This window comes from Mytilus edulis, chromosome 2, assembly GCF_963676685.1.
Source record: "Mytilus edulis chromosome 2, xbMytEdul2.2, whole genome shotgun sequence".
Taxonomy (NCBI): domain Eukaryota; kingdom Metazoa; phylum Mollusca; class Bivalvia; order Mytilida; family Mytilidae; genus Mytilus; species Mytilus edulis.
Window position 1 is genome coordinate 3677799 of NC_092345.1, and position 25466 is coordinate 3703264.

General features: G+C 32.3%; 3 protein-coding genes across 3 annotated transcripts in view; 2 read left to right on the forward strand and 1 right to left on the reverse strand.

Annotated features, from left to right (window-relative positions):
* The window catches only part of LOC139510082 (ER degradation-enhancing alpha-mannosidase-like protein 3), a 33276-nt gene extending 30512 nt beyond the window's left edge, over positions 1–2764 (forward strand). The window contains exon 25 of the mRNA XM_071296330.1: positions 1790–2764. The gene's annotated coding sequence lies outside the window, so the exon portion shown is untranslated. The remainder of the gene's footprint in view (positions 1–1789) is intronic.
* Positions 2765–5205: 2441 nt separating this feature from the next.
* Positions 5206–11123, reverse strand: LOC139510084 (exosome complex component RRP4-like). Its single transcript, XM_071296332.1, has 8 exons — positions 10881–11123; positions 9735–9836; positions 8894–9029; positions 8288–8353; positions 7646–7714; positions 6824–7000; positions 6149–6277; positions 5206–5618 (listed from the first exon to the last, which is right to left on the reverse strand). The coding sequence occupies exons 1-8, from the start codon at positions 10994–10996 to the stop codon at positions 5538–5540; spliced, it is 876 nt and encodes a 291-aa protein (XP_071152433.1). The 5' UTR covers positions 10997–11123; the 3' UTR covers positions 5206–5537.
* On the forward strand, positions 11097–21383 carry LOC139510085 (uncharacterized). The gene is made up of 4 exons (XM_071296333.1): positions 11097–11272; positions 15339–15405; positions 19177–19386; positions 20254–21383. Exons 1-4 carry the CDS (start codon positions 11201–11203, stop codon positions 20265–20267), a joined length of 363 nt encoding a protein of 120 aa, XP_071152434.1. The 5' UTR covers positions 11097–11200; the 3' UTR covers positions 20268–21383.
* The last annotated feature ends 4083 nt before the right edge of the window (positions 21384–25466 follow it).

The window sequence follows — 25466 nt, forward strand, 5'->3', positions numbered from 1 at the left end:
CGAAAATCAAGGGACGACAATGGTGATCTCGGACCTAATAGGGTAGAAAGAGTTGACAAATCTTAAAAAAACTTGGTATGAACAAAGTTTAATGTATTATAACACTGCTTACAAAGTTTCATGTCAATAGGATGTATATTGTAGACATTAAATTAAGTTCTATACTCATCTTTGCGTGTAAAATTTTGACGTTAAAATTGAAAAATTTCAACTATCAACATTTGGGGCTTTGAAAATTAAAATATTGCAAAAAAATACTTTTTAAATGCCTTAATATATAACTTATCATGTACTAAAAGCAATAGAGTACTCATTTGATTTATCAGACTTGGCATAATTATTCAAAAGTCAAATTTATATGAGCCTGCCCCTAAAAATTTAGGTTTTTCAATGAAGGGGAGCCTTACATGAAGATGTAATATTTTCCAGCAATTTTAAATTTGTGAAGCTTTTTGGTTATAAATAATCCTTACATATGTATTTAAAGTACTTTAAATGGAAAGAAAAGTTACAAATAACATATCATATTAGTTTAAAAGGGTCTTAGGCCAAGTAAGACTGGAAAAAATTTAGGGTCAATTTAGGCCTTGCCACATATTTACATTAAAAAGTGCATGTTGAGGCTATAAGAAATAAAAATTTGTGTCTTTTTTATCATTTCTATACTCATGTGACATGATACAACAAATCTGAACACAAAAAGACTCTTGCAATTAACTTTTCTTACAAGCAGTATGGGCTGAAACAAAGATTTTTGCCTTTTTAGGGAAAAACTTGCATGCAATTTATTCTCAACAGGCTTATATTTAAACCACTTGCTATCCTACAGAAGAAAAGAAATATATTATGTGAAATGAAACAGGTACAATAGACATTGTAAAGTGCATTTGATACAAATTTAGTGAGGTCTCTAATATGGACATCAAATTTTATATACCAAGTTCCCCACTATTGACTGCATCCGAACAAGGCGTTAGACAAGGGTCATTTATACAACACATTTTGCACATTTTATCTGAGATAAATTTCTTTTCTGTAGATTCAGAGTTCATAAATAAGTAAAAGAAGCAGATAAAGGCATAGAAACACAAATATTGACACATTAAAACCTGTCAGATAGAAAGTCAGGATGCCATTTATGCATCAATATTGAAAAAGTTATAAAATGCCTATTTTGACAATAAAATGCCAAAATTGGTCGTTTTTGCAGAAATTCTATAAAATAAAAGTTTAAATCCTTTAGTTTCATGCTATTTGACAAGTTGACACCATCAAATCATTAAGGGAAGTTGCCAGAGTACAAATTCTATATTTACAGATTTCACCTCTTAGGTCCGAGAACACAATTAATTCGTAGTGCATTTCTTTTAGAACATAAATGAAAATAAAAAAAATCCCACCTGCGCTTTCTCAAAGAAACTTTTACAGTGTGTTGTACTACTTTTGGGACAAATTATATCAAATTTATAGAAAACTTCATCGCCTCTAACTCAAAATATGGACAATTTTATGTTTAGGGCGTCTTGAAATCTTTTGACAGCTTCCGAAGTGCTCATTTTCAACCTTTTTCAGCTGGACCAAATCACTACTTTCCTTTAAAATTCTGGACCCAAATTTTTTTACAGTGTAATTTCATCCCCCTCCTTGCAATTTGAGGCATTGAACATGGAGAAATAAATTTGGAAGGGGTATAAAAATTAATGGCAAGTAACCAACCCTCAACACTAGGGACTATATTTGTGGACAACGAAAATCAAGGGACGACAATGGTGATCTCGGACCATATAAGTTCAGAATATTTAAAGCTCTGTATATATCTCATTCATTTCTAAACATTACAAAACATGTCATGGTTCGGTTATTAACATTATTATAGATGAATCTAGGCAAACTATGTTAAAAAAAATGTAAAATATGTTAAAATCTGGATATTTTCTTGCATTGATATGCCTATAAACAAACTCATTAAACTTGTATAAACTGACCATCCAAGTATTCAACAAAATTCCAAATCCTGTCAGGGTTTGGTTTAGACAGGTTTATCTTATTTCATTTGTAATTCTTGGGTATTATTTGGCTTTTTTTTTTATATGATTCACATGCAACCAAACAGAAGGTATATATTCAAAAATTGTTTCTGATTAACAATTTGTGTATTGTTTTATAATATTGTGAATATGTCTATTCTTCAGAGTGTTTTTCTTACTGTTCCCACCCCTCAAAATGAAAATTTGAAAATGAAGAAGTAAAACCGACGATGAGAAATCACAAACTGTACATGTTGTATCCAATTTTCTTACTTACAATGATCTACAATCAATACTATAATGTTATCATTTAGATAAAAGTTGAATAATTTTGATACAAATTACTATGACGGAGATCAAATGAACCTAAAAAGATGATGAAGTCAGAAGCAAGCTGTTTCAACGGATCAATACCGATTTCAATACCTTGTCTAACCAAATCTTGATAAAAATACAAATGAACTGACAACTTACAAGAAAATTAGCTAACACATGTATAGTTTATATAATGATATCTCAATGTTTGCTTCTTCAAAAGCTGGAAATCACCCACCCACATATTAGTATTGGAATAAAAAACCTGCCAAATATTGAGTTAATCTCTAATCCAATATGATGAGAGTTAATCTCTAATCCAATATGATGAGTTATTTTCTAAGAACAATAAATCCTTATATGGTGCTTTCATGGCTGTCCCATTTTTGTAGAATCATTTTTATAATAAAATTACATAAAACTATTGTCTTATTATTTTGCCTTGAACAAATTTGATCATACAAAAAAAAAATTGTATAGCCTGCAACAAAAAGTAATGGTAGGAGAGTCTATGACATTACTTTTGCAGCAATGGGGTTACGGTATCAATTGAACAGAAATCTGCACCAGTTGAACAGAGAATCTGTGCCGCTTGAACTATTGAGGACATACAACTATCACTTTTCCATTGTGGCATTTTGTATTATGATGTCAAAACTTTACATGAACCTTTGTGATGTCCAGTAATGGCTGACAAATAGTGATAAGGTATTGTTAGAAATAACTGGCATCAATCCTATTTTAAGGAGGTTGTTCTGGAATGAGACCATGTCAAAGATTATGACCCAAATCCTATGTTCATGCTCCATTGGTTTGGTTTTCAGGACAATGTGTGCTCTACAGTAACAGCACATACATGGTTAACAATATGTGATTTGTGGATTTACTATAAGAAGTAGATGTCCATCTGAAATATTTGAAATTGACCCGAGTCATGTGTACTTTGGTCTATTTTGTAGTAACTGTACATAAGGAGGTCAACAATATTTTGTATGTGGATAGGTTGTTTATATCCATCTGACCTTGACCAAATTTTTATGCTCCAGTGGACAGGTTTTTTTTTCAAGAGGTATTTTTTTTCATATAGGTATATTAAAGTAGATGAGATTTGAGAGCCAATAAGACACAACTCTGTCCAAGTCACAATTTATAAAATTAAACCATTATAGGTCATATATATATACATGCTAAATCAGCAATCATTGGCGTGTTAATTGGTTGAGAATTATTAGATGACGTCTGACCTGTTTGGCTTTAGCTGGTAGTGTACTTCACTTGTGTAAATAGAATATATGTGAACAGTTCTAATTGTATTTAACCGTTGCTTGTGTTTGGATATTTACAATATTGCTACAAACACATTGACCAAATGTAATGTTAGTTACAGTGCATTAGATTTTAGCAGAATACCCTGGATAACATATCTCATTAGACAATATTTCTGGTTATTGTTTTCTGTAAGAGAGCTGTTCCTCAATAGCTTCATTATTAGATCAACAATATTTGACATGTGAATTGATGGTGTTATGTTCATATAAGTTGACCTTGACGTTGACCTTAGTTTCAGGCTCCAGTTTATACTTTTTGGTATAATTTGATACAAGAAAGATCATCAATATTTGGTATGTGGATTTGTTGTTACGTGTAGAGTTGTAGGTCACAAGTTAACCTATTTCTTATTGTACATGTGTCAGACAGAGAACCAAATTTGTCAATCTGAATATTGACCAATGAATCCTAATAACCCCGGTCAGATAGACAGGTACATGTTTCAATTCTGATACACAACCAAAACCACTGACCTTTCATTACTTATACATTGTAGTTTATGAAAAGCAGACCAAAACATGAATATTCAAATATATGGAAGTGTTTAACGATCTAACTGGCTATACAGCCCTCGCACAGTCAGGAAAATATTCAAAGATAACCAAATGCACAATGAAAATGAGGTCCCGTTCAGATAAATCCTGGTCAGAAGGGCATCTATCTACATGGTGAACAGAAATGATCTATTTGCTTAAAGTTTCTGGGAAAAAAATCTAATAATTATTATGAAAGCAGTACAGGATGTTGAGCTATCATTAGGATACCAATTTTTGTGGATTTCATGGATTTCGTGGTTACAATATATAATGTATTACATTTTTTGTTATAAAAAATAAGCAGACCTTGGCAAAACCACGAAATTAAATATCCACAAAAATGCAAGTCTTCATCAATCAACAAATTGGTACCCACGAAAATAAATGAATCCACGACATACAATTATACATTCCATACACCATATTGAAAGCTTTGTGTACAAAAATCCAACTAACCTCAAAACCTTTTATAATCACAAAATGAGAAAGGAAAAGGTTCAGTATACTGCTATTTTTTTTAATAAAATTTAAAATGAGAATTGATTATTTGGTTTGATCAACCCTGTACTTTGTGTAACCTAGACCTAAATTTGGTTAAGATCCAGAATATTGTGTCAACTGTCACAAAAAAAATCTTATTAATTGTGAAATATGCATCTGCTGCAGCAAATTCGTACCATTAATTTTACAATTACCACTGATTTTATACCTTTGCTGGTGGAGTGTTAGTCCCAAAGGGATCACCAGCCCAGAAAAAAAGAACTTCTGTACTTGCATGAAAATAAGGATATTGTTTGATTATAATTTGCTGTTGATTACTTTTGGAAATCATTTTAACATAATGAATATATCTCTTTCATGGAAAGGTCTTCTTGTCTGTAATTTGGCTATACTTTAGGTGCACTTGTGTTTTATCACCTCTTCAACCTTTGTCTTAGGTTTTGAATTTTTCAAATATTTTGGCCTAAAGCATCACTCAAGAGTGCAGTAATAAAACAGCCTGTTCATATCATTTTATTGGAAAATCTTTACAAAAATAGTTCTATTGCACTTTCTTACAGGTCTACTCATCAACTTGAAACACTTTATAAATTGCAAAAAGGACAAAAGGGTGCTGATTTGGACTCTTACAATATTAGTCCATTACCATCTCTCAACATATTTTTTAACTATTTTATGGACCTTGAATTCATTACAACAGCAATTCAATTAACTATGTCTACCCCTCAGTATTAAATCTTACGATAAGTTGATTGTATTCTGTCCTCATTTTATATTTAAGATAGTTATACAGATAAAAGAACTTGATGTTATATGAACATTTTATTTGTCAAGTCCCTAAGCTTTCCAGTCTTGGTTGTGTATTCTCTATAATTTCTGTCATTATTTCTGGTTTCAAAATGTCTTTTACCTACAAAAGAACAGAATATTTATGTAAAATATACAAAATAATTTACATGTATATATCAAATGGAATAATTTTTATTCATATAAAAAGATTGTTATACGATTTGTCATTAGTTGTACCCTGAAATTGTAATATTCTCCAATCATTTCATAATAATGTAAATATTATTTATGTATGAATACATTGAAATAGTATGGTCATTTGAGTGCAGGAAAGTAATTTGTGAGGTAACTATAGTTTTCCTCCAGAAGATCAAAAGTTCTCTCCGGCTTCTTCCATAATTGAAATTGATGAAATCTTGTTCCTAAATCCCTGGTGTGTCATGCTAATGAAAGAAATTATGTATCAACAAATTTAAAATCACATTACAACACACGACTATCACTTAGCATGATCAATTGTTCATGGAGGACTGTAACACAGTTCCTAATTTTATCAATATACCATTACATAATTGTTGTTGGTTGCTTATTGTCCAGTGGCAAATATTTCATGCATGTTCAGGATGATATCATTGTACCTAGGATACTTACATTAAATCTGAGAGATTCTTCATAAGAATACAACACACTTGTATCATATAACATCATCTGATGTTCAGAGAGAGCTATAACGCAGTTCCTTAACCTAGCTATCACTTCTCTGTCTCCTTTAGAAACTGGCTAAAATCAGGAAAAAAAATTGTTAAGTCATATTCATATAAATATTTCAAAGTCATAGTTAAGAACAACTTGTCATATTTTTAAATGTAGAGGAAGAAATTCCATAACGCTAATTCTTAAAATTTCTTTGATAACGATTTTCATAGTTTGTTGAAACATGATATTTTCGTGGAAACTTTGTTAAGTAGTATCACCAAATTATGCATTCAAACCTATCAGAGTTCAACCTCAACCCGTTTGTCCTCTTCGTCAAAATTTTATAAGGGATGCTATTTTTGTCTGACAGTTCTTCACACACATAAAAGCTTATTATGATACGTTGTTGGGACATTGGTCAGATCATGAGACATTGGTTAATTATTTCAGCCTTTAATATGGTCACAGAAAAAAAAGTAATTTTTGGAAATAATTAAAGAACATAACAGTGGCGTACCATCAAGTTTATTGTCGCACCAGAAAAAGTTTGCACCCTCTCACTTTTTGTATATACAATATGTCAATCTTAATAAGCTAGGTCTTATACCAAACTAAAAATTCAATGCATACCTCTAAATCTTGTTCATAACCTCCTGTTTGCTCTGTCTCTTCGTTCATTGTAGCAGAAATCCAGACAGAGCCATTGTTCCCGAGAATTATTGTAGCACCACATGGTAATGTGTGAAAATGTGTTTTCCTTCGTTTGATTAAGGATGGTGATACTTGAATAATAGTCCCTTGAGCCAGCTAGCAAAATATAAACATGTCAATTAATTTGTTGTAACTGTAAGTTAAAACTTAATTAAATGGAAGAAATTAAATTCAACCCAAGTAACAATATTCAATTAGTTACAATACTTACTATTTTTTTCAATTTTTCTATATCATCTTTACAGTCTTATACCAAAGAGTTCATTCTATGAAGCGAGAAAATAACTTTAAATCATTAAAACAACTGTAGTAATTTTCATTTTAGTTTATAGATGGGTATGTCAATTTTCAATTCTGTATTAAGGAGAACTGATGCATGATGTTAGGTTGTAACTTTCAATTCTGTATAAAGGAGAACTGATGCATGATGTTAGGTTGTAACTGTTCATTTATTTGTTTAAAAGGTTTTTCTGTTTTATAGGCAGTTTTATATGTCTGAGAAACTGAATCGCAAGAATTAAATCAATAAATGTTTATTGTATTGTATTTAAATCAGCCTGCAAGTTTTCTCATTTGAATTGCATCAACGTCTTTTAATGTGTAGTATGTTTTATGGTTTTTGCTCATTGTTGAAAGATGTAACTTCTAACTTCTCTGGTGGAGAGTTGTCTCATTGACTTATCAGCAAGACCAACCGACAGTTTGAAAAATCCATACAGGAAAATTTATACTGGTACATACCTTCCCATATTTTAAACTTCTAGTGTGTAAAGATAAGGCACCATCAGAAAATACAGATTGCACCTCTGCCTGTACAAGTTAAGATAAAATAGTTGATATTTATTAAAGATATTTTTTTTTATAAATCTTGTTTTTCCAGATCTAAACAACTTTATAGGGTCTTTTCTGTGTTTATAAGAAGAAATATTGTTAAATGCTTTTTTATAATTTCTTGGTACATTTTTGTATTGATGTGGACAAATTACTGATTTTGTTTTGTTTTGTTATGTTTTATATATTAATATCTATTCTTATGAACTTATTCATATTGCTGTATAATAGATTTTTAGTGACAATGTGGATACATTTCAATTACAACAGGTTGTATAATCTTACAAGAAGAACTCTGTATATATTTTCAGGATTTCAGACTAGTTTTAAGTGATATGATCTTTTTAAAATATATGTCAGTTTGTGTTTGGAAAACAATATTCAATGCTAAAGGTTGAGCCATATGAACCAGATTTCTTTACAAAATTATGGAATGCAAAAATCTGTTATTGACCTTGATTAGTTTGCAATATGTGACAACCACTTAGTCTGAAAACTTGTGCACATTTACATCTGAATTTTTTGTTGCAATCTTAATTTTTAAAAGGATACACTTATGAGGTCTCCTTCTTTAAGATAATTTCTCATCATCTTCTCATCTTCCTCTGATCTTCGCCTCTAAAAAAGAAAAGGGAAAGAATCAAAAACTTCGACAAATTTTAATAGCATCATGATTTATCATTGAAATCACTTTTCGCATCACTGTAAAAGTCAATTCAACACAAATATGTCATTTACCATTTAGCAATAGAAACAGCAAAAACTTAATGTATGCTGTTTAGAAGTATTTTCATTTTGAAAAAATCAAGGGGAGATAATTCATCAAGAAAAAAAATGCATTGTACATGAAATATAGTACAAATAAGATTACAAATTTACACATTATCATGATTTATCATTGGAATCAGGCTCTTTATACATCACTGTAGAAGAATTTCCATATCTTTATTTTTATAATAGAAACTGTAATCTTGAAATTGAATATTTTAAAAATATGTACAACTACATGTATGCATCAATTATATCAAAATTGTCCACATACAAGTCAACTTACATCCACTTCATTTGAACTTTGTAGAGAGTTGTCTCATTAGCAGTCATATCACATCATTGAACTTATTTTTATATTAGTAATTTAAAAGGACAAATGATTCTTACAAGTTCTCCTCCTGGCAGATTAACTGATGACAACATTAATATGGAATCTAACTTTGATCTGGTATCTACTTTCCATCTCTTTTGTCCCACTTCTATAATTCTCCCAATCACAACATCTCCAACTTCACCATTATATCTATGGATTAACAAAATAATTATGTGTTACCACTTCTATAAACCTACCAATCAAGGGTGAAGGTGTTAATGTGCATGAAATAACCTACACATGATGTGTAACATAGACTTAGAAAAACATTGTATATCAAAGGGACAGTACTGTCACTGTTTTGCATATTTATAGATTAAAGATGAGTGTCAATGAAACAACTCTCTTATGACTAAGAAAAATAGCTGTAAACATGGCTTACAACATCCTATTCTCTTTCGACATGACTGACAAAAAACTTTTTTAGTACAGTACATATGTACCTTGAAATGAAAAATTGACATAGAGATATACAATGTATTAAAGGAACATTTCATTAGTGGTTGTTGTTTGCTGATGTGGTTCATAAGTGTTTTTTGTTTTTTATATAGATTAGATTGTTGGTTTTCCTGTTTGAATTGTTTTACACTAGTCATTTTGGGGCCTTTATATAACTTGCTACAATTTGGTGTAAGCCAAGGCTCTGTGTTAAGGCCTTACTTTGACCTTTAATTGTTTACTTTTAACAATAAGAAGAGCTGAACTTGGGCAATATACATGTACCTGAAAAATTATACACCTTAAAGCAAAAAAATCTTAGATAGAGAGTTGTCTTATTTGCATTCATTCCTCCTCTCTTTATTTCTGTTGTTGAAATAGTGAAAATAATCTGACCAATAAATTGCTAATGTTTACCTTGTTTTAAGAGGTTTTACACATATTAATTTGTTGACTCTCTCCACAACACCGGCTACTGAAGCATGAAGTTTCTCGTCCTCCATATACGTTCCATGACCACTGAAATTATGCCAATAAAATATAAAATATAATTATTTCTCAAGTACATATAAAGGCCAAATCGTTACTTTTTAAAAAGTTTTTAAGGGAGACAAAAAGAGCTGAAATTTCGCATTATAAATGTCCCTGAATAATAATACACCTTCAATACAGGCACTTGTATCAGAATTTTTTTTACTGTATACCTTTAGTTGTCATGATTATATAACACAAGGTACTGGCATTTTGAAAAAAATGTCACCCAGTCGCGAAATAGACAACTTTCGAGTTTGATGCATTGTCGTCAAAAACTCTGGTTTTAGTGAACACCATTTGTACGTTAGGTGCTTCGTCACTTCTGTTCCAATGCTGAGCAAGTGACCGGGAAAACTATAATGTTATATTGCACCAAAAATGTATTTTAATAATTGACAATCAGCACTGCTGTAATTAAGGAATTGTTAATAAGTACTTACAAAACAAACATTATTCTAGTTAATCCTGCATAATGACGATCACTGTATTACATACAAACAAAAATCAGGGGCGAACATGTGAGGTGTAAGCGTGTAGGGTATGACAGTGTATTGAGCGGGAACGGACCTGATAACATTCCTCAAAAGCAGTCGATTTTTTATCGTCTAAATGAAAGGGTACATTTTATTGTCATGAACCAAAAGTTACCGTTAGCCACATTTGGCAAGAATTTTTACAATAATCTATAGTGAAGGTTACTAAGTCTGGTACCTCCATTATAACTCTCTTGTATGATGTCAAAAGTTCAAGAGGCGTAGATTCTTGGGTCAAGCGGCGCAGCCTAGATTTCCAAATAGCGATAAGGTCTATAAAATTTCAATATTAGGACTACAATAACAGTGAAGTGAAATATTGATAACTATACTGCCTTCTCCTCTTTCCGGTGTATAAATGGGAATGATTATACTGATTTTTTTTAAATGATTTAGACAGCCAAAATGAATAATTCTAAATTATTCATTTTAAATAATCGACAAATAAAATTTATGTTCATTTCATGTTGTTCAAATATTGTCATCCATTTCCTACCGCATGAAACCAGTATCTGTAGTAATGACATCGCCTGGACACACAAGGTTCGATATTTCCTCTGTGAACTCTTGCTTTTGACGATCTCTGGCTCCAACAACACGAATATCAACCATGCTGCTTCCTTGCGGGTTTGTTTACAGCTCTCATCGTTTATGTTTTTATTTTTAAAGATTAAAAACTGGTTACTTCCAAACGTTCTGAGGACAACGACGTGAAATCTTATGTAAAATCCAGAGGATCATCGAAATTTTAGTCGGAATATTTGACCTTTCATTTTCAATGAAGAATCACGTTGTATAATTTCATCAAATTAAAAGATGACAGAAGAACAAGTTGCAGAAGCTCGTACTAGCAAGCTCGAGGAGCTGCTCATGCAAGATGAACCCGAGGTAATTAAAATCTACTTTATACAATACCATTCAATTGTCATGATTGTCAAATCACATTTACAAAGTTTTTTCACAGTTACATCATACAGGAACATAGATATACTGTTCCCAGCATCATATAAAAACAAGAAGGAGAGGCATGATTGCCAATGACACAACTCACTACAGGATGCCAAATGACACAAAAAATAACAACATAGGTTACAGTAGGCTAGTGAGTAGGGCCTTCAACAATACACCTTATCGCTAATCCCGGCTGACCCGGCCGGCCGCTTGAACTTTTGACGTCAACAACAATCACTTTTCCATTGTGGCGTCAGATATTTTGTTTTATGACGTCAAATTTTTACGGGAACCTGTGTGATTTCCAGCAATGGCGGACAAATAGCAATAAAGGTGTATAGGATTAGCCCTAGTCCAAATAATTAAGACGTCTGGCAATGCTTCGGTCGTAGGAAGGCGTCCCAGGATTAAATTTAAATAGCCTTGTCAGACTTCATATTTATTTGGACTAGATTAGCCCATACTGCATAGTCGGCAATAAAATTAAAAGTACTTGAGAAATGGGACACTCGAAGTGACAAATGTAAAACAATGCAAACATGAAAACAAACAACCTAATTTATTCACAAAAAAATAGCGAAAAAGCTAAGAGGTTACACAACAACAAATGTCAACCACTGAATTAAAGGCTCCTGACTTAGGGCAAGCACTATTTCAATGTTTTAATTATTGCGAAAAATGTAACCGGGTTATAAGGCCACACCAATTTGATCCCTTGTTCGACGGACCCGCCAGCACCTATTTTTTTCAAAACAGAATTTTTTTATTTTTTTTATATTCCCGCTTCCCGCATCCGGAATTGTAATCATGTCCATTTCCCGCACCGTTTTTTTTTTGTAAATATTATAAAAAGATATCAACATTTGTTAAATCACAGTGTAACCTGTATATAATGATTTTAAACATAAAAGCACCCCACCACACTGTGTAAATATCTGTGAGAATATTTGTTTCAGCATGAAACCTGGAGTGCTCCGATAAAAAGTTATAACAGCGGGTATTTCCGTGAAGAACAAAAAATTGGTTTCTTTCCCCCTTACTTATATTCCCTATCAAAAGATGTTCGTTGTTAGAATAAAGTACAAAGAACTTCTGAAGGATTTGCCTTCAACTGCAATTATATTGTATGCTCGCGAAACAAAACTATCCATAGCCGCTGCATGTTTATGCACCTGTCCTGATTGATTCAGGAGCATGTCGTTCAGCAGTTATCGTTTGTTGATGTTGATCATTGGTATTTTTTCGTTTGGATATATAAATTAGATCGTTGATTTTCCTGTTCGAATTGTGTACGCTACATGTAATAATTTTGGGGTCCTTTATAGCTTGCTGTTTGTTCTGTATCAAAGCCCTGTGTAAAAGGCTGTACTTTGACCTGTGTTTGTAATTACATTGTATCAGGTTGAGAACAACCCTCCCTCAGACAAGGGGTCATTTTACTGATGTAGAAAAGAAAATAGAAATACTAAGGATTTGTATAGTTCTGCTATATAAACCTTTGAACACGAATTTTGTACTCAAAAAGAGGAGAGTTACATCATATTTTAAACAAATTTTTCTAAAAGAGGGGTCCACTTATTTTGAATAATATTAAACTGTTAAAGTAAAGTGTTAACATGGTTAAAGTCCAGGAATATTACAAAATTCTTGGACATGTTTTGACCATTTAATACCAGATAGATATATAGTTCTATGAGAAAATATGAGCTCTTTTGTACAAACAAATATATTATAACTTATATTGATCCCTCATAAAACATGTAAAAGGGATATTTATAACATTAAGGGGTTGCCCCCAAACTGATTATGATTTGGATGGAGAATTGTCTCATTGTCAGTCACACATACATAGACCAGATTTAATTATTTCTTGGTGAACAGGGAAAAAATACTTCAGAAATTAAAGAAATGTCAAAGTACAAGTGGTAAATCAAGTTTTAATATTATCAAAACCTATTATTTTATGTTTACAAAAAAAATTATAATCGCTCGCCTTTACTTTTCAAGCTTCGCCTCAAAAATTTGCAAATTAAATATTTTTTTATTAAAAATTTTCAAATCGCTTGCTCGCCCCAAATTTTGGAGTCCAAAAATCTGTAGAACAAGAAATTAAATTGGTGTGGCCTAATCTGAATAAGGCCGTGTTCAAACCAAACGCCGTGTAGAGTAAACATGTTTACAATTAGTTTAGTGTAGTGTACACTGGTTTCACATTACATTTGTTCACATCTATACACATTGTTTAGCTACCTGTACATAAGATTTGTTCCCATTTGTAAACTATATGTCATTTAAATGTTCATTACGTAGAACTGATTTCAAATTTTTGGACAATTTTTGTAGCGGTAAGGGAACAACCATTTGACTTCAAAAGGGGAGTCGGGGTGGGAATGGAAATATTCCGATCCCCAATTTGATAAAAAAAAAAAAAAAAAAAAGGTCATACAGATGATAAAAAAAATATTCTGAATCAAGAGTTTCCCCATACATTATAGTGTTAAATATGGAAAAAAGTATTTGATCACCAGCATCGAAAAAAAAGGAATAAAAAGGTTTGCGCGAAAAAAAATCTGACTCAGATAAAAAAAAAAAAAAAACCCTCCCCCTTTTTTTAAAGTTAAGTGGTTGCTACTTTATGAAAGCCATTTTTATAATTTGCAGTAGTTTGAATATACTAGAGATGTCTCCATTACGCATTAGAAAACGTTAGCTGCAGCAGCGTGCTTACAGCCAAAAAAAAAGGATTGAGATATTAGGAATCACTACATTTTAATTTTTTCTGTTTGTTTCAACTTGATGGTATTTCTTCTCAAAGGAGTATTTGGTAAAGGAATAGGGTAACGTTTTTTTTAAAATTTATTTGAAGTTTTATTTAACGGATCTGAGATATAAGACAAACATATCATTTACCTCACACTTTCTTTAGTCGTGCATTTATGCGTGAATCGTTGTTTGAGTAAAGACCAGTGGCGAATATTTCTGTGTACGTCAAGTCGATTCAGGAAGACCTTTTCAAATGAATTAGGCAGCAACTATTTACTTCATTTTTTGGGGAGGGGAAGGGGGGGGAGAGTAGGGGGCGTGGGCTTTTGATTTTTTCAGGACAAATTTTGGTGACAAGTCGAAATCAATTTTAGCATTATATATATTGGCAACTGAGGGTGAAACAAACAATTATAGGGCCAAAAACTTGTTTCCAAACACCCCCACCCCCTTGCTTTTATGTTTTATACTCAACTATAATAGCCCCCCCACCCACTCGAAAATCAATTGGTTGCTGCCTTATGGGTTCGGCAATGATGCTGCTTTAAGTCTTGATCAGGGGTTAATAGGGTACGTTAAGTTTTTTTAACAAAAAAAAATCTGTAAAATTTAGACAACAATTTCTGTAAAGAACTATACTAATAATTATCAAAAATATCAATTTTACTCAAAAATTGTTTCCTCGTTAAATATATGCACGGTAAAACTAATGTCCTAAATGCCTAGTTTTGTGTACACTTAACCTACACAAGGCCTACATTGACTATCGACTGTGTGTAGATAAAACATGATTTAAACTACATGTAAACATTGAGTTTTATCAATGGGAACGCAATTGTATTTAGTTTACGTGTGATTTACACTAACACAACACCGAATTTAGGTCAATGTGAACATGGCCTAATTTAAACTCACATTTTGAAGATTTGTATATACATGTATATGAATTGAACAGGATATTTCTCAATATCGCAAACATCAATATCACATTTTAATCTGAAATGACAAAATAGCAATAATAAATGCATGCACAAATTTCTGAATTTACAGTATGTAGATTGGCATATTGACAGGAAATTATTATTCAGTTTTGTTTCTAGGAGTTATGCCCCTTTGAACTTAGACTAAGACTGCAACATGGGGTGTGGGGTATGTGAGCTTGCTCACAAAGATTCCTAACTTTTTGAATTACTAAATTACTTAATAAGATGATTGTTACCCTAAATTATTTTTTTTTCAGTTTGTAAAGAACAAAGATGTATGCCAGTCAAGGTGTTTTATTAAAGGACTTGGAACAATGTTTGTAGGTGGGTACATATACCAATATCTTTTTTTTTGTCTGTCATACATGTATGTCCATTGTCCTTGCTCTCATTTTCATTGGTTCATTGGTCAATGTAAAGTTTTGTGTTTTGGTGTGTTTTTCAAATACTAGAAGCATTATGTCAACTGGTATTGATTGAATAATAATTTTAAGGTGTAAATGTCTGTCTTGCAGGATTATCTGATGGTGACCTTGACTTCATTGTCATGGATGTTAAAAAATGTTCAAAGGGCCAAGTGAGCTTTTCTCATCACTTGGCGTCCGTCGTCGTCCTGCGTTAACTTTTACAAAAATCTTCTCCTCTGAAACTACTGGGCTAAATTTAACCAAACTTGGCCATAATCATCATTGGGGTATCTAATTTAAAAAATGTGTCCGGTGCCCCGCCCAACCAACCAAGATGGCGGCCATGGCTAAAAATAGAACATAGGAGTAAAATGCATTTTTAGCTCACCTGGCCCGAAGGGCCAAGTGAGCTTTTCTCATCACTTGGCGTCCGGCGTCCGTCGTCGTCCGTCGTCGTTAACTTTTACAAAAATCTTCTCCTCTGAAACTGCTGGGCCAAATTTAACCAAACATGGCCAAAATCATTATTAGGGTATCTAGTTTAAAAATTGTGTCCGGTGACCCGCCCAACCAACCAAGATGGCCGCCATGGCTAAAAATAGAACATAGGGTTAAAATGCAGTTTTTGGCTTATAACTCAAAAACCAAAGCATTTAGAGCAAATCTGACATGGGGTAAAATTGTTTATCAGGTCAAGATCTATCTGCCCTGAAATTGTCAGATGAATCGGACAACCCGTTGTTGGGTTGCTGCCCCTGAATTGGTAATTTTGAGAAAATTTTGATGTTTTTGGTTATTATCTTGAATATTATTATAGATAGAGATAAACTGTAAACAGCAAAAATGTTCAGCAAAGTAAGATCTACAAATAAGTCAACATGACCAAAATGGTCTGTTGACCCCTTTAGAAGTTATTGCCCTTTATAGTCAATTTTTAACCATTTTTCGTAAATCTTAATTATCTTTTACAAAAATCTTCTCCTCTGAAACTACTGGACCAAATTAAACCAAACTTGGCCACAATCATCATTCGGGTAACTAGTTTAAAAATTGTGTCCGGTGATCCGGCCAACCAACCAAGATGGCCGCCATGGCTAAAAATAGAACATAGGGGTAAAATGCAGTTTTTGGCTTATCACTCAAAAACCGAAGCATTTAGAGCAAATCTGACTGTAGTAAAATTGTTTATCAGGTCAAGATCTATCTGCCCTGAAATTTTGAGATGAATGGGACAACTCTTTGATAGGTTGCTGCCCCTGAATTGGTAATTTTAAGGAAATTTTGCTGTTTTTGGTTATTATCTTGAATATTATTATAGATAGAGATAAACTGTAAACAGCAAAAATGTTCAGCTAAGTAAGATCTACAAATAAGTCATCATGACCAAAATGGTCTGTTGACCCCTTTAGGAGTTATTGCCCTTTAAAGTCAATTTTTAACCATTTTTCGTAAATCTTAGTTATCTTTTACAAAAATCTTCTCTGAAACTACTGGATTAAATTAAACCAAACTTGGCCACAATCATCATTAGGGTATCTAGTTTAAAAATTGTGTCCGGTGATCCAGCCAACCAACCAAGATGCCCGCCATGGCTAAAAATAGAAGATAGGGGTAAAATGCAGTTTTTGGCTTATCACTCAAAAACCAAAGCATTTAGAGCAAATCTGACATGTGGTAAAATTGTTTATCAGGTCAAGATCTATCTGCAACAACAAAAGAAAGAGAGTTTTTCACGACCTCAGCTGGCTATACAACCCTTGCACTGGTGGCAAAGTGGGGGGGGGGGGGGGGTTACGCAACAACAAAACTACTTCACAACTTTCTCATTACTTTGCATTTCTTGTTAGATAAATTTTACAAAAATTCTCCCCTGAAACAACTGTCGAATTTAAACAAACTTGGTTTAAATCACCACTAGGATATCCAGGGACCACTGTGTATGATGACCCTGCCTGCCAACATGGCTGATATAAAACATAGGTTTCAAATGCACTTTTTAGTATTATATCTCTGAAACTAAACGACAGTACAACAGTTGCATTTATCATGCAACAATTGTAAATAAAAATATCAGGTGAGCGACACAGGGTCCTTGGACCCTCTAGTTTGGCTTATAACTCAAAAACCAAAGCATTTAGAGCAAATATGACATGGGGGTAAAATTGTTCATCAGGTCAAGATCTATCTGCCCTGAAATTTTCAGATGAATCGGACATTCCGTTGTTGGGTTGCTGCCCCTGAAATGGTAATTTTAAGGAAATTTTGCTGTTTTTGGTTATTATCTTGAAATTATTATAGATAGAGATAAACTGTAAACAGCAATAATGTTCAGCAAAGTAAGATCTACAAATAAGTCAACATGACCAAAATGGTCAGTTGACAACTTTAGGAGTTATTGCCCTTTATAGTCAATTTTTAACCATTTTTCGTAAATCTTAGTAATCTTTTAGAAAAACCTTCTCCTCTGAAACTACTGGGCCAAATTTAACCAAACTTAGCCATAATCATCATTAGGGTATTTAGTTAAAAAAATGTGTCCGGTAACTTGGCCAACAAACCAAGATGGCCGCCATGGCTAAAAATAGAACATGGGGGTAAAATGCAGTTTTTGGCTTATAACTCAAAAACCAAAGCATTAAGAGCAAATCTGACAGGAAGTTTTGTTGATCAGGTCACGATCTATCTGCCCTGGAATTTTCAGATGAATCGGATTATCGGTTGTTAGGTTGCTGCCCCTGAATTGGTAATTTTGAGGAAATTTTGCTGTTTTTTTGTTATTATCTTGAATATTATTATAGATAGAGATAAACTGTAAACAGCAATAATGTACAGCAAAGTAAGAACTAAAAATAAGTCAGTATGACCAAAATAGTCAATTGACCCCCTAAGGAGTTATTGCCCTTCATAGTCAATTTTTAACAATTTTCTTAAAATTTGAAGATTTTCAATAACATTTTCCACAGAAAGTACTGTTATAGATAGAGATAATTGTAAGCAGCAAGAATGTTTAGTAAAGTAAGATCTACAAACACATCACCATCACCAAAACAAAATTTTGTCATGAATCCATCTGTGTCCATTGTTTAATATTCACATAGACCAAGGTGAGCGACACAGGCTCTTTAGAGCCTCTAGTTTTTTATTTTAAAATTTCTAATTTTTGAAAAGTTTCAAGAAGAAATCTTCAATTGCATAGTATTGCACAATAGATTTGAAAGATCTTTAACCAAGATTTTTTGTGTCAGAAACCTATATTATGTCAAAGTTTGATCACGATCCAAATTAAGACAGTATCAAGCTTGAATATTGTGTCCAAATTTGCCCTAACTGTTCATGGTTCAACCTCTGTGGTCGTATCAGGCTGCGCTCAGCGAAGCATTTTATTATATTCATAAATCTATTCTTTTTATGGCAATTTTGAGTGTGGTTTACATTCTTTTGTGTTAATTTTTGTTCTAATTGTAACAAAATAGGATAGCACTTTTAAACCAACTATTATGCTTATAGATGCATTAACAATAAAATGAATTATGTCGGAGCAAAGAAATCTTTCTTATTTATACTTATTTTTTATATAATTGTTTCTATGGTTTGTAACTGTTCTACGGAACCAAAATGACTATAGTAAACTGATTCTTTAAAGAATAACCAATATAGTGTATTAATAAGGTTCAATTTCTTATTTCAGTTGCAACAGCTGTTGGAGTTCGTCAGAATATCAAAGAATTGACAACAAGAAAAAGACTAAAAAAGTACTACATTTTACCTTTAAGTATAGCCGGCTTGGCAGCATTGGCCGTTACTCAATATGAGTACAATAAGTGTAAAGAAAAATTCTTTAAAGATTGGTATGATTACCACAAGGCACGCAACTTTACAAGATTTCCAGAAGGTTCAGGTAAGATACATTTACCTAAAACCTCTAGGTAAACATACTATTTCTTCATTAAAAACATATGCATATGTATATGTAGTATAAAACTTCAAAAGAAGAACTATGCATTTATGTTCTATAATTCTGACTGTATGAAATTATGCATTCATGCACTATAAAAGTAACAGCATAAAATAAATTCTCCAGTTAGGCTCTATAAATCAGTATATGAGAAATAATGTTTTAATGCACTATGAAACTGCATAAAAGGAACTATTCATTTATGCTCGAATTGCATGAAATGTGCATTTATGAAATTATATCAGTATTGTTACATGCTTTTATTACTAGGAGTTTATTTTTATTTGTGCTGCAAAATTTTGTTTTTCAAGGAGATATTCCAACTTGAATACCCTGACAAAAGCCATCTGATTTAAGGTTTTATTTCCTTCACAAACACTGCACAAAACTGTAATTTCAGTACTTTTACCTTTTATATACATGTTTTGGTTCCCTATACTCCCCATTTTAGATAGATCTAATTATATTTGTTTGTAAAACATGTAACAAAACAGTTCTTTCTAAAAGCAGGGTAATTCCAGTACACAATGCCAGTCAATAACATTCATACATTCCACTTAACTCAAGTTGTACCCAAATATTTTTTTTATAAGTTCAATTTGTTACTGATAATACAAAGAAAAGAAGATGTGGTTTGATTTCCAAACAGACAACTCTCCACAAGAGACCAAAATGACACAGAAATTAACAACTATAGGTCACCGTACAGCCTTCAACAATGAGCAAAGCCTATATACAGCATAGTCAGCTATAAAGCCGATTTAATATTTAACTTGTATGACCTATAAATGTGTTTTTTCCTTTTCATAGACACAGCTGTATAGCAGGACATGTAACCGTGGCTGATGTGTGTCTTGTAACCTGAAGGATGAAAGAAGGAATATATGAGTGTGATACATATAAACTATTATGTGGCAATCTTCAACATGGATAAAAACATATTCTTCTCATTGTTGAAGGATCTACTGTCCAGCTGAAATTTGTATACCACAATCATGTTATTTGAATTATTTGAACTTTTGTTTTCTTTTTGACAATAGTTGTCATAAAATGGCAGTTACCTATGGTTTTAGATACATGTTATAATGTTATAAATGAATGGGAAAAATCCTAGTAGTTCTTTATACAGGATTTTTTTATTTCATCTCTGACAATAAACTAATCTAAAGAGTAAACTAGTACATGCATTCAGTGTATTGTTTAATTCTAGTTCCTATTTCACAGCACCAAACAGTATTTAGAATTTGACCTCAATTTTAACAGATGTTCAATATTTTTATGAAGTTGGTAGCTTTTTATAATTGGGTTTTTCATAAGGAAAAAGTACTTTGAAAAAAAAGGCCCAGTTTTCATGTTTGAAATCAATATCTATTCAATCATTGATAATTTATCAAAGAAATCAGAACTTTGTGTATAATTCACTACATGTAGAATACCATCTGTTGTGTAGATAGAAATTTCATTGTAATTAAAGTACAGATGAAATTTTAAATCATGGTTTAAACTTGTAAGAACTTTTTCTTTATTTATATTTTTTTTTAAATCGTTAAATTTTCTAATGAAAAGTGTTATAGTTCATATAAGTCTAAGATTTTTCTGGCCTTTTAAAATATGAATTTAATTGCCAAAATGAAAGGATATTTTATATTCATTTGTTACTGAAACATCAAAATAAAACCAACATCAATTAACCATGGATAAAAGTTCTTTAATAGTATTCTTGACCAAAATTTCTTCATTCTGTTGAGTGTCATTTAAGTCTCTTTTGTTAATTCGAAGGTTATGAAAATGACCTGATCATTAATTTCCATCATTTTTTGTCATACTGTGTTTTTTAAGCTGTGAAGTATATGTCTATATAACATCATGTAGATAATTACATCAGAATGAATAATATTTGTATTATTGTGATATATGTAAAATAAAGATCTTAATTTAAATATTATGTTCCTGTTTAAATTTTTACAGTGTATCAAATTGGATTGATAATTATTTTATGCTATTCCATCAGTATTATCTACTCTTGTTGATCAGAAATGAAATAATACAGTGGAACTTGCCTAATCTGACACACTGGGGGACCAGAAAACATGTTGGATTAAGCAGGTGTCAGAATACTCAGGTTTTTTCTGCAAGGAAAAGCCTATTTTGGGACCATGAAAATGTGTCGGTTAAAGCAGGATGTTGGGATACTCAGGTGTTGGATTAGGCAGGTTACACTGAAATAACTTATGTGGCATGGGTATTGCTTATTGTTAAAGGATGTACAATGATCTTTTGATGTGAACTTTCACATCATTTGGTTACTTGTGGTGAGTTGTCTCATTTGCAATCATACCAAATATTCTTTTTTATGAATTCTTCACTTTCACCGTTCTAAAAAAAACTTCTCCTTGCTGACTGTAAGATCAATGCAGAGGCCACATCTGGTCTGAATATGCATGTTAAGTCTGATGTATTGTCTTGAGTAAGTGGAACACCTCAAAGATCTCTTACAACGACTTGTACAAGATTCGTAAATGATCTGTTGAGGGGCTAAATTCCTTCCCCTTTTCATTCATGTCATCACTTTGCCTTTTTTTTCTGTCCATCCATCATCTGTTAACTTCTCTTTTTTTTTTTAAATCTTTTCTGAAACTGCTCAATAGATTGAAACCAAAGTGTGTCTGCTTCATCTATTGGATGTTAACTGCTATATATTTATTGATATTTGTCCAGGTTGATAAAAAAAAACATGGCTGCCATTTCTAAAAATAGAACATAGGGCTAAACTTACAGTTTTGGATATCTCAAAAACTAGAGTAGAAGAGAAAAACTGACCGGGCGTCATGAGTTATTAAATAACTATGTTTGGTAAATGTGATCCTTGCAAGGTCAACATGTCTTTCAGACAGGGTTTAAATGACCTCAACCTAACTTCATAGATCAGATATCCAGGTTAATCTTTCATAATTATGTCTGTTTCTCATATATAATAAGGTCAACTATACTTGATGTCTGAAATGATTGTAAAATGTACATGTCAGATTGGCAGGTTTCGTTGAATGTTTGTCTGGTAGGGTTTGTCAGATCTTGACCTCACCTAGTTGTAAATTGATTACATGGTGTTCATCTTTTGTGGCAGGGTTTATTTGAACTTGTAATTAGTAAAATTGAGAATTGAAATGGGGAATTTTTCAAAGACACAACAACCTGACCATAAAGCAGACAACATCAGTATGCCACCAATGGGTCTTCAATGCAGTGAGGAACACCCGCACCTGGAGCTGTCCTTCAGTTGGCCCCTAAACAAATATGTATACTAGTATGTGTGATAATGGACGTCATACTAAACACCAAATTATACACAAGAAACTAAAATTAAAAATCATACAAGACTAACAAGGCTGCTTACTTGGGACAGGCGCAAAAATGTGTCAGGATTAAACATGTTTTTTGAGATCTTGGCCCTCCCCCTACACCTCTTGCCAATGTAGAAAAAACAAACACACACATAATACTAAGCATGATAATTCTATGTACATCTCTTTGGTTTACATCTTTCTCTACGCATATGCTTGATGGAAAGAAAAACAATATACACAATAATAGGTCTGCTTCTCATATTTTATAAGCAATGGAATTCAATCATGAGAAGTAAAGCAGACAGAAATTTCCTCACTCTTGTTTATTAATTTTTAGGCATTACCTTGCCAATGTTTCAAAAACTAAAGGAGCTAGGTTAAAAGTTGAAACTACAAAAGGGTTCAGCATGACATGACATCAACCTTTTAAATTTGGAAATGTCTAACTACATGATTTGGAATTATTGACCTTGAAATATAAACTAAAAATGCAAAAAAGATTCAGCAGGACAAAATGTATTTTCTGAAAATTGAAATATATGTCGACACAAGGGGTGCACATCTGACAATTCTTTACATCAAATGAAAATGCCTTGTACTTATACTATATTTACAGCTGATATGGACATGATCTCCTGTCTAAGATTTTTTTTTGTTCAACCAGTTTTTCATAATTATCTGAATCATGGTAGTAATTGCTCTTCCCAAAATGGTGTTCAAATAAACAGATTTTCTTCCATTCAAAATGATTAAAGTCATCTTTATAGTTGTTAAATAAAGTGTCAATTTGAGAGTCGTCTATTTCTAGTGTTTGCAGACTATGGTTTTCTATATCTTCACTTCGGTAAAAGGTTTTTACAACTCTGACGTAGATATCTTTTATTGTAAGTTCACTTGATGTATTTTTTCCAAAGCATTTCTTTTCAATTTGGTGCACAACTTTCTGACAAATATAGAGTTGTTCGGTGTGGTGGAAACAATATCTTAATACAGATCTTACGCTTATACGGAAATGACCATCAACTTCTTTTAAACCATTAAAATGTCCTTTGAACTCCTTTTGCACATTCGATTTTTTTATGTCCTTAATTTTATCTGTGGGGCGGTGTTGGTTACGCAAAAACAAAAGAAAATCTTCTAGTAAAACCCATTTGTTTTCTATGTCATTTTCATCATGGTGAATTGGTAGTGAACTCAATGAAGGGATGCTGCAAGATTCCATGTCTACAAAAAGCAGAAGTAGATATGTCATTTGACATGTTACAACGGGTAGCATTTGGTGTCATTTTAATGTCACTTGTCCATAATTAATTTAAAAAAAAATCTATATGATAATAAAATTACAATATTAATTATACCTCCAAATTACCATCCCCTTTTTTCCTCAAAAATTAAACATGAGTTTTCTTCTAAACCATCTCCTGCTTATTCTTGACAACCATAATTATATAATTAACATTATAAAAAATGTGTAATATTTGCTACTGTGCAAACAAAAACCAAAACATTTACTCTAGTAATGGACCTGGCATTAAATATAATAAATTATATATAAAAAAGTTAATCCCATGTATTAACATTGATTATAATATAATCACCTTAATAGTTTTTGTCGAGCCTGCAACTTTTGTTGCAGAAAGCTCGACATAGGGATAGTGATCCGGCGGCGGCGGCTACGGCGACGGCGTTAGCTCACTTCTTAAAAGCTTTATATTTTAGAAGGTGGAATACCTGGATGCTTCATACTTTGTATATAGATGCTTCATGTTACGAAGTTTCCGTCAGTCACATGTCCAATGTCCTTGACCTAATTTTCATGGTTCAGTGACCACTTGAAAAAAAAGTTCAATTTTTTTGTAATGTTGAGTTCTCTCTTATTATAAGTAATATGATAACTATATTTGATATGTGCGTACCTTGCAAGGTCCTCGTGATGTCAGACAGTTTTCACTTGACCTCGACCTCATTTCATGGATCAGTGAACAAGGTTTTGGTGGTCAAGTCCATATCTCAGATACTATAAGCAATAGGGCTAATATATTCGGTGTATGGAAGGACTGTAAGGTGTACATGTCCAACTGGCAGGTGTCATCTGACCTCATTTTCATGGTTCAGTGGTTATAGTTAAATTTTTGTGTTTTGGTCTGTTTTTCTCATACCATATGCAATAGGTCTACTATATTTGTTGTATGGAATGATTGTTAAGTGTACATGTCTAGCGGGCAGATGTCATGTGACATTGACCTCATTTTCATGGTTCAGTGGTCCAAGTTAAGTTTTTGAGTTTTGGTCTTTTTATCTAATGCTATATGCCATAGGTCAACTATATTTGGTGTATGGAAATATTTTATGATCTTTATGTCAGTCGAGCAGGTTTTATTTAACTGTGACCTCATTTTCACGGTTCATTGCACAGTGTTAAGTTTTTGTGTTTTGGTCTATTTTTCTTAAACTATAAGTAATGTGTCAACTATATATGTTGTATAGAAGCATTGTTAGCTGTACCTGTCTGCCTGGCATGGTTCATCTGACCTGGACCTCTTTTACAAGGTTCATTGGTTTTGTTTAGTTATCTTAGTTAATGTTAAGTTTATGTGACAGTTGTAATAAAGCTTAGCTTTATATTTAGGTCTATCAACATAATATCAATGATTAGTATAGAAGGCGAGACATTTCAGC

Bases quoted from the DNA above. Each gene is read 5' to 3' on its own strand.
- LOC139510085 (XM_071296333.1), top strand. From the start codon at position 11,201: ATGACAGAAGAACAAGTTGCAGAAGCTCGTACTAGCAAGCTCGAGGAG. The intron at 11,273-15,338 runs GTAATTAAAATC...TTTTTTTTTCAG, and splicing joins TCATGCAAGATGAACCCGAG to TTTGTAAAGAACAAAGATGT. The intron at 15,406-19,176 runs GTGGGTACATAT...TTCTTATTTCAG, and splicing joins ACTTGGAACAATGTTTGTAG to TTGCAACAGCTGTTGGAGTT.
- LOC139510084 (XM_071296332.1), bottom strand. From the start codon at position 10,996: ATGGTTGATATTCGTGTTGTTGGAGCCAGAGATCGTCAAAAGCAAGAG. The intron at 9,837-10,880 runs GTAGGAAATGGA...GCATAATTTCAG, and splicing joins ACAGATACTGGTTTCATGCG to TGGTCATGGAACGTATATGG. The intron at 5,619-6,148 runs GTAAGTATCCTA...GTTCTTTTGTAG, and splicing joins AAGAATCTCTCAGATTTAAT to GTAAAAGACATTTTGAAACC.